Raw genomic sequence first — 10018 nt, 5'->3', positions numbered from 1 at the left:
TATGTTAGTAGGTAAAGACGACATACAAAGCAGCATGGCATGAGCAATGTTCGCGTTAATTTTTATTTTTTTGTAAAAATTGTTTGTTGAGTATAAAGTGTCATGTCAACAATATGACAACGTACATCCAGATATGAAGGAATTGATACCACTTTATAAATGTTGAAAAACAAAATTGTCATTTACAAAAAGAAAAGAGTATCATTTTGTCGAAAACCAACATACAGGATAAATAGGGACAAATTCGCGTTAATTTCATTTTTTGTAAAAGTTGTTTGTTGAGTATAAAGTGTCATGTCAACAATGTGACAACGTACATCCAGATATAACGGAATTGATGCAACTCAATAAATGGTCAGGAATATGACAACGTACATCCAGATATGAAGGAATTGATACTACTCAATAAATGGTGAAAAACAATATTGTCATTTATAGAATAAAAAGAATAAAATTTTGTCGAAAACCCGTTCTCTCCAGATTACGACTGGTGATACCTCTTTAACAAAGTCTCAGATCTTGCAGGTCCTAGTGTATTCGTTCGAAAAATGTTTTCCTACCAATATTCAACAGTCAAAATAATAACTGTATTCGAAAGTAGAGGTCGAACATATTTTTTTCGGGTGGTATTCCGATCATGTCCTTCTGAAAATATACCAACTGAACATACATGGTCTGTGTTTGTATTCGAATGATTTCGGCAAATATAGGAAAACGATTGGTGAATTACAGCTCTCGCACCTTCGTTACATAGGTGGTTATGGTCTGAAACAAGGTGACTGCAAGGCACAGATGGAACGTTGTCGTACTACATCATGTCAGACCCGTGAATATCCGGAGTAGAATAGGTCTTCAGCAACCCATGCTTGCCGTTAAAGGCGACTATGCTTGCCTTAAGAGGCGACTAACGGGATCGGTGGGCAGACTCGCTGACTTGGTTGATGCATGTCATCGATCCCAATTGCGTGGATCGATGCTCATGATGTCAATGACTGGAATGTTTGGTCCAGACTCGATTATTTACAGACCGCGGTGACATAGCTGGAATATTGCTGAGTGCGGCGTTAAACAACAAACAAACAAAACAAAAAAACGTCATGTCACGCTTGTGCCACACGCTTGCACCGCTTGTCTCCCGTGTGCTCAAAACCCAGGAAACCTTATATGAAAGCGTTGAGGCATGACGGTGTGTTTATCCTCCCCATGAGGGCCCCTGGAATTTTGCTTGTACGATCTGTGGCAGTGTGATTACCTTGGTATGCTCGTCACAAAGAAGACCCGGGTAAAGGCCCCTACAGCATGCTTATCTGATGATTTTTTACTTGAAGGTATGTTTGGATTTAATACGAAAGAAGTTGAAAATACTTATCTGTATGGGAAATATGACGGTTGTTTATCAACTAGACGTAACAGGCGTTCACTATCGGTACTCCGAAGGTATATATATCTATCCATGTGGGTGTATACACGCCATCAGTCGCAGTTCCAGACTTTAGGTAAGAATAATTCTCTTCGTTACAATGTGTTACTGCCTGGAACCCACTGTGGAATCTATCAATTCCCGTTCACGACCGATTCTTACATATACATTCTTACGTTTATAAGACTTTCCGGTTACTTTGTTTGTTTGTTTTTGACGCCGCACTCCGCAATATTCTAGTTATATGACGGCGGTCTGTAAATAATCGAGTCTGGAACATATAATCCAGTGATTGATATCATGAGCATCGATTTACTCAATTGGGATACGATGAAGTCCCCGGAACATATACATCTCGAAAATCTCTTTTGTCCGGTGAGTCTATTTGAGTTAGAGTTAGCGAGTCAGTGAGTGAGTTGGGTTTTACGCCGCTTTTAACAGTATTCCAGTTATATCATGGCGTGTCAGCTTAATGTGGGAGGAAAGCCCGAGTGATGTAGGTGTCAGACGTTTACCACTTCGGTGAAACCCACGAGCACGGGTATGGCGCTGACAAACCTAGAAACATAATCGGGGCGAACCAGGTTTCGAACACACAATCATAGGTTTCTGGTGTGCCGAAGGGACGCAACTCTGCACAGCAAATCGCGGCGCCTTAGACGACTGGGCCACCCGTGCCCCTTATTTGAGTTAGAAGGCACTGTTGGTTCGATGTTACTCTCAGTTTCAATACATAAGTATGTGACTTGGGTTTCAGTGATCCATTCATATAATTTCGTCACTATTTTTCCTTTAGCACTAATGAAAACTGTTTCGGCAGATAATCGAGTCTGATTGTTCTCTGGTGATGACGTTTAATACATTGTATTTAACATAAGAGAGAAAATGTATGGATGTCAACTTATTTATTTATTTATTTATTTATTTATTTATTTATTTATGAGTGAGTGAGTGAGGTTTTACACCGCTTTTAGCAATATTCCGGGAATATCACGGCCGGGGACACCAGAAATGGGCTTCAAACATTGTATCCATGTGGGAATCGAACCCGGGTCTTCGGCGTGACGAGCGAATGCTTTAACCGCTAGACTATGCTACCGCCCCTTATTTATTATGAGGAACACAATGTTTCGGAGTATATGATGAATGAATGCTAGGAGACAGAGAGGAAACATATGTACATGTAAAACAACAAAAGTCATACAAGATAATAAAGTAGGAACTTAACAAGGGAAGCCAACAGTTAATTTGTTCTGGTCTGTCGTTAGCAATGGACAAATGGAAGTAAGGAGTAAGCATGTACTCCCAAACGTTGCGTTCCCCATCATTAAGATGTTTACACCCATAAACTCTCTCATATGTGAGGACCGCCTTCGTGGTCTAGTGGTAGAGCGTCCGCCCGGAGAGCTGAAGGTCCGGGGTTCGATCCCCGGCCGCGTCATACCAAAAGACGTTAAAAGATGGTACTTGTGGTTACCATGTCTCGCGCTCGGCATTAAGGGGCTGAAACAAGGACTGGTCGGCTCGGAGTCAGTAAACTGTGTCTGAGTGGGGTATTCATGTTAAACTGTTGCAGGGTTTCTGCATGGCATCTGCATGGTTTCATGGTATGGCTAGCACTATAAATCGGCATCAGTCCGGACTAGTACCAGCAGCCACACACACACGTACATGTGCGTCGCTATATAAGTGCAATAATCTTGGACGCGACGTTAAACCCAATTTTCACCTCAACTCTCTTATGTGATCCACTTCTGAAGGTTATTCAAACACTTGATTGTATTTAAAGCCGCTTTTAACAATATTTCAGTTATAACCAGGCGTCTGGGGTTAATCTGGATGTACGCTTTTGGGGAAAGGCCTGTGAAATGATATGTTGCTGACGAGAAATAATCAGTATAGATTTGTATTCGAATCGTAGATCAGCGGCTCCTGGAAACGCTACTCTTGGAAGCATCTACACAAAGTGAATCCCGGCGACTTCGGGTACTCTTCCAGATTGTTTAGGTAAGAGATACGGATATGTGGCCGAAACTATATTTATTATATGCGTATGTGTGAAAGACTGAGTTAAGTAATATTTTCATTGCTTTGAATTATGTTTCTAGGTTTGTCAGCACCATACCCGTGCTCGTGGGTTTCACCGAAGTGGTAAACGTCTGAGACCTGCATCACTTCGGGCTTTCCTCCCACATTAAGCTGACACGCCGCGATATGACTGGAAATACTGTTAAAAGCGACATTAAACCCAACTCACTCACTCACTCATTGCAGTGAACACGAGACTTCATATTTCACTGCTGTGAACATAACGCTTGATATGTCACTGCTGTGAACATAACGCTTGATATGTCACTGCTGTAAACATAACGCTTGATATGTCACTGCTGTGAACATAACGCTAGATATGTCACTGCTGTGAACATAACGCTTGATATGTCACTGCTGTGAACATAACGCTTGATATGTCACTGCTGTGAACATAACGCTAGATATGTCACTGCTGTGAACATAACGCTTGATATGTCACTGCTGTGAACATAACGCTTGATATGTCACTGCTGTGAACATAACGCTAGATATGTCACTGCTGTGAACATAACGCTTGATATGTCACTGCTGTGAACATAACGCTAGATATGTCACTGCTGTGAACATAACGCTTGATATGTCACTGCTGTGAACATAACACGTTGACGGAGCTGTTGTCATACAAGAGTTACCTCTCCTCAAATTGTCTCGGGCGGTCGGGTAACCTAGTGGTTAAAGCGTTCGCTCGTCACGCTCAAGACCCGGGTTCAATTTCCGAAATGGGTACAGTAAGCGAAGACCATTTCTGGTGTCCTCTGCCGTGATATTGCTGGAGTATTGCTACAAACGGCGTAAAACCATACTCACTCACTCACTTACTCAAGTTGTCTCCCTTTATCGTAAATGTGTTGCCCGTACACAAACTGTTAACTTTTTACGTTAATTGCACACTGACAAGGTAAAATAATGACAGATAGTCATTTATGGAGTTAATATCGCGTCATGCCGTTTAATAATATCTTGAAAATGTTTCGTTATGAACTCGTCAATCGAGATTGCTCGTTTCGAAAAGTGCCATTTTTTTCACTTGACCAGCGTGTATTCCTTTGCTTCCAACATCAGTCTCATAGTTTTCAAGAATTTTTGTGTGTTAAAGTTGATTTTGTTTATAATCATATCTATATGTATGAATCAGAACTTTCGTGAACCTAAATATTTTTTGTTACTTTGTTTATATGTTTTAAGATTTTTCAAACACTTTTGGAAAAAAATTGGAAACTATGTTTTTTGTTGCAAATACAAGGGATGGTGAACCGTTCCTGTGCTTTGCGTTAGGTAGAGAGAATTTACGTTTCAAGGTTTTACATTTGCAATGAAATGATTTAACTTTCCGGTAGACAACAACACCAAAGGTATATTATAAATAGGATATTCCATGTGGCTACGTCACTAGCGAAAATATCTCCTCCCCCCCCGTCAAGAGATGAGAGAAAAATGATATTTCACTCGACACATGAAATATCCACTCTATACCAGTTTAGAATTTTTGTCAAAGGAGATTCAAAGTACATGTACACGTAGAAAGAGCTACTCAAAATTATAAATTATTGTACAGTCAAAGTCGGTGAACACGATTTTAAACGTGCATATTTGTTTTACTGTTCAAATTTCCACACGCCGTCTGTTCCAAATGAATCGGGAGATAAAAGACTGTTTTCAATGTAGATCTACGTTACTAGTATAATTGAGGGCTTTATATACAGACTGTTTTCAATGTAGATCAACGTTACCCGTACAATTGAGGGCTTTATATACTGCCTGTTTTGAGTGTAGAGCTACGTTCCTGGTACAATTGAGGGCGTTATATACTGCCTGTTTTCAGTGTAGATCTACGTTACTAGTATAGTTGAGGGCTTTATATACAGACTGTTTTCAATGTAGATCTACGTTACTGGTATAGTTGAGGGCGTTATATACACACTGTTTTCAATGTAGAGCTACGTTACTAGTAGGGATAAGGATAATTACCATACATTCATTTTATTGCCGGAAGTAAATAGAAACGCACATTTCCCCCCCACAGGTATGGAACTGAGAACTCTTCTGTTCCTTCTGTGTTGGTCAACGTTCATCACTGGTAGTCTCTCGAAGAAAACAAAACATGGATTCAAAAGTACGTTGCATGACAACATGAAAGGATATTTCAAGAGTTACACGGTTGGAAATTTCAAAGGAGTCCATGAAAAGCAGTTTGACAGACTAAAGATTAGCAAATGGCTACGGGAAGATGTTTCAAAGCGAGCACAGTCGTTGACACAGGATCGGTTAAATAATGAAAAAACAACAGTACCTCAGGTTCTGGCAAACTTCAAAAACCAGGAAACCGAGCGCCCATTACTGGCTGCAAAGCGAGAACAGGAATTGGCACAGGAATGGTTAAATAATGAAAAACAAGTTACTGTGCCTCAGGTTCTTGCAAACTCTAAATACGAGGAAACCGAACGCCCATTACTGGCAGCGAAGCGAGAAGATGTGTTGCCACAGGAATGGTTAAATAATGAAAAACAAGTTACGGTGCCTCAGGTTCTTGCAAACATTAAATACGAGGAAACCGAGCGCCCATTACTGGCAGCAAAGCGAGAAGAAGTGTTGCCACAGGAATGGTTAAATAATGAAAAACAAGTTACTGTACCTCAGGTTCTTGCAAACTTTAAATACGAGGAAACCGAACGCCCATTACTGGCAGCGAAGCGAGAAGATGTATTGCCACAGGAATGGTTAAATAATGAAAAACAAGTTACGGTGCCTCAGGTTCTTGCAAACTCTAAATACGAGGAAACCGAACGCCCATTACTAGCAGCAAAGCGAGAAGAAGTGTTGCCACAGGAATGGTTAAATAATGAAAAACAAGTTACGGTGCCTCAGGTTCTTGCAAACTTTAAATACAAGGAAACCGAACGCCCATTACTGGCTGCAAAGCGAGAAGATGTGTTGCCACAGGAATGGTTAAATAATGAAAAGCAAGTTACTGTACCTCAGGTTCTTGCAAACTTTAAATACGAGGAAACCGAACGCCCATTACTGGCTGCAAAGCGAGAAGATGTGTTGCCACAGGAATGGTTAAATAATGAAAAACAAGTTACGGTGCCTCAGGTTCTTGCAAACTTTAAATACGAGGAAACCGAACGCCCATTACTGGCTGCAAAGCGTGAAGATGTGTTGCCACAGGAATGGTTAAATAATGAAAAACAAGTTACGGTGCCTCAGGTTCTTGCAAACTTTAAATATGAGGAAACTGAACGCCCATTACTGGCTGCAAAGCGAGAAGATGTGTTGCCACAGGAATGGTTAAATAATGAAAAACAAGTTACAGTGCCTCAGGTTCTTGCAAACTTTAAATACGAGGAAACCGAACGCCCATTACTGGCTGCAAAGCGAGAAGATGTGTTGCCACAGGAATGGTTAAATAATGAAAAACAAGTTACGGTGCCTCAGGTTCTTGCAAACTTTAAATATGAGGAAACCGAACGCCCATTACTGGCTGCAAAGCGAGAAGATGTGTTGCCACAGGAATGGTTAAATAATGAAAAACAAGTTACGGTGCCTCAGGTTCTTGCAAACTTTAAATACGAGGAAACCGAACGCCCATTACTTGCAGCGAAGCGAGAAGAAGTGTTGCCACAGGAATGGTTAAATAATGAAAAACAAGTTACCGTGCCTCAGGTTCTTGCAAACTTTAAATACGAGGAAACCGAACGCCCATTACTTGCAGCGAAGCGAGAAGATGTGTTGCCACAGGAATGGTTAAATAATGAAAAACAAGTTACGGTGCCTCAGGTTCTTGCAAACTTTAAATACGAGGAAACCGAACGCCCATTACTTGCAGCGAAGCGAGAAGATGTGTTGCCACAGGAATGGTTAAATAATGAAAAACAAGTTACGGTGCCTCAGGTTCTTGCAAACTTTAAATACGAGGAAACCGAACGCCCATTACTGGCTGCAAAGCGAGAAGTGGTGTCGGTACAGGAATGGTTAAATAATGAAAAACAAGTGACTGTACCTCAGGTTCTTGCAAACTTTAAATACGAAGACAACGAACGCCCATTACTGGCTGCAAAGCGAGAAGATGTGTTGTCCCAGGAATGGTTAAATAATGAAAAACAAGTTACGGTGCCTCAGGTTCTTGCAAACTTTAAGTACGAGGAAACCGAACGTCCATTACTGGCAGCGAAGCGAGAAGTGGTGTCGGTACAGGAATGGTTAAATAATGAAAAACCAGTTACGGTACCTCATGTTCTTGCAAATTTCAAATACGAGGGAACTGATCGCCCATTACTGGCAGCGAAGCAAGAAGTGGTGTTGCCACATCGCCCATTAGTGGGATCCAGTGCTGGCAAAATTGAAAATCCAAATGACATTCTGGCATGGTTTCATAAAGCTTCAGGTCTTCGAAAAAAGGTCAGTGACGACATTGATTCTTACTTCAACTCGTGGAGCGATGTTTTAAACATCTTACCTGGCAGCTGTGGCGAACTATCCAAGGTACCGATGCCAACTCACGCTTCTTTGATCGGGCTGACCCCCGTTTTCATGAATCTGTTCTGGCCCTTCCGGTTTGATGTGAATATAATGAATCAACGTCTGGCTGCCTATGGTTTGACAAACGAAATTATCACTGGAAACGAAACTTTAAAAGAAGAATTTTTCAAGGAAATTCAAGATTTGCAAGGCACCCCTCTACCTGTAAAAGGGAACCAGATAATGTTTAGCTTTGGAGAGGAAGATGTCATTGACGGACTGAACCGATTAAACATTGTACCAGATTCAAAGTCCTACACGAAAGCAGGCAAACACCTCTTCACTAAGGATGAGCGAGAAAGGATAGTTCTGCTTGCGAACAGCGCACTGGACTTGATCAACACGACTCACGCTGAGCTGTACAGCGCAATAGTTCAAATGGTTTCTTCCATTGCCTTCTTCAAAGACGAATCGGACATGTTTACAAGTGGGACGGTCCAGTCTGCTGTAGGGCTTATATGGCTGGATCCCCGGAAAGACTGGACGGTACCGTTGATGGCAGAACAAATTGTTCATGAGTTCATCCACACCACTTTGTTCTATGCTGAACTCGTCCACGGTGGCTACAAGGATCGTTCCCGTCTACCAGAAGCCCTAGTCGTCTCTGCTATCAGGCAGGAGCCCCGCATCTACGACAGGTCTCTACATGCTGCCTATGTCTCAACTGGTCTCATCACCTTCCACACCCGGGCCGGCTTCCTCGACAGAGCAGCAAAACTTGCCGAGACGTTGCCAGAAGCGGTTCAGGAACTAAACAGGGTCAATGCTGAGACTGACGTCCTCGATGAGGCTGGGAGAGCGATGCTTGATTTCCTCACTAACTATGTCTGTCTCACTCGCATGTAATCCTGTAGAGTACAGAATTTGCATTGCCAATAAATGTCATGATGTTTGTGCCCGTGTGTTTGCCTGATGGATACATCCAAGAAGAGTGGAAGTAGTTTGGATAAAGGTCGCTTAACAGTATTTCAGTATCTTAACGTGTCATCTTATGTTAAAGACAAACAAAGAATCATAATCCGGGTGAGTCGACTGAGAGCCTCAACTTCTGTTACTAAATTCAATGGTGTGTGCATAACATTATGTGATGCAAAAAAAATATATTATGATGGACAACCATATATTACAGTATCGTATACCATTCACTTTGGTTAGTCAGTCTATTCTATTTGACATGTTGGGTAATAACGTAAATGATCTTCTTGATAACATTCACATGAACAAGGTGGATATTTCTTTCATCAAAATATCCATCATTGTTTCTGCATCATATATCACATCAGCTTAGTGGAATCGGGTGTTCAAGGGAAGGGTATTCGACGAGGTAAGTAATGTCTGTAAACAAACGTTTGCCAGAAACCCATAAGCATGGTTCGAATCCCAGATTCGACCTGAGTATGATTCTTGGTTTGTTTGTACCAGTCCCGCATTCGTGTTTCGTTGCATCACCAAAGTGAAAAACGCCCCATGCCTCCATCACTTGGGGTTTCCTCACACACTGACATGGCGGATATAACTGGAAAACTGCGTTAAACCTCGAGTTATTTTAAACCATGGGCATATATTGGGCTTCATACTTTAACAATAATGTATGCTGGTTAATGCACGCGAACAAAAGAGTTGCACAAAAAAACCTTCAAAACCGGTGTGCAGAATGTGCAAACCCGTAAAGAAAATGTGCACATCGAGTTTTATGTTTACACATGCATAAAACAAACGATATCGATGTCCATTCTTATAAGTGCCTAGACTTACTGATCACGGGGTCAAGTGGATAAAGTGGATAATACGTCAGATCAGTGAGTGGAAGGTCGGCGGTTCGAACCCCGGGCGCGTCATACAAAAGTATGTTTAAAGACGTTAAAGGACGACACTTGCTTCTATGCCTAGTGTTCAGCATTAAGGGGCAAAAACAAGGGCTGGGCGGCTCGGGGAAAGTACACTGTGTCTGAGTAGGGTATCCATGTTACACCGCGACATTGTATCTAA

General features: G+C 41.6%; 1 protein-coding gene across 1 annotated transcript; it reads left to right on the top strand.

Moving 5' to 3' along the window:
- Positions 1–3328: 3328 nt before the first annotated feature.
- Positions 3329–8925, top strand: LOC139470230 (titin-like). The gene is made up of 2 exons (XM_071252552.1): positions 3329–3427; positions 5535–8925. Exon 2 carries the CDS (start codon positions 5537–5539, stop codon positions 8873–8875), a length of 3339 nt encoding a protein of 1112 aa, XP_071108653.1. The 5' UTR covers positions 3329–3427; positions 5535–5536; the 3' UTR covers positions 8876–8925.
- Positions 8926–10018: the final 1093 nt, after the last annotated feature.

This window comes from Haliotis cracherodii, unplaced genomic scaffold, assembly GCF_022045235.1.
Source record: "Haliotis cracherodii isolate W230 unplaced genomic scaffold, xgHalCrac1.p SCAF_20, whole genome shotgun sequence".
Lineage (NCBI taxonomy): Eukaryota > Metazoa > Mollusca > Gastropoda > Lepetellida > Haliotidae > Haliotis > Haliotis cracherodii.
Note: the sequence above shows the minus strand (reverse complement) of the source record. Positions and strands in the feature narration are given on the sequence as shown.

Bases quoted from the DNA above. Each gene is read 5' to 3' on its own strand.
- LOC139470230 (XM_071252552.1), top strand. From the start codon at position 5,537: ATGGAACTGAGAACTCTTCTGTTCCTTCTGTGTTGGTCAACGTTCATC.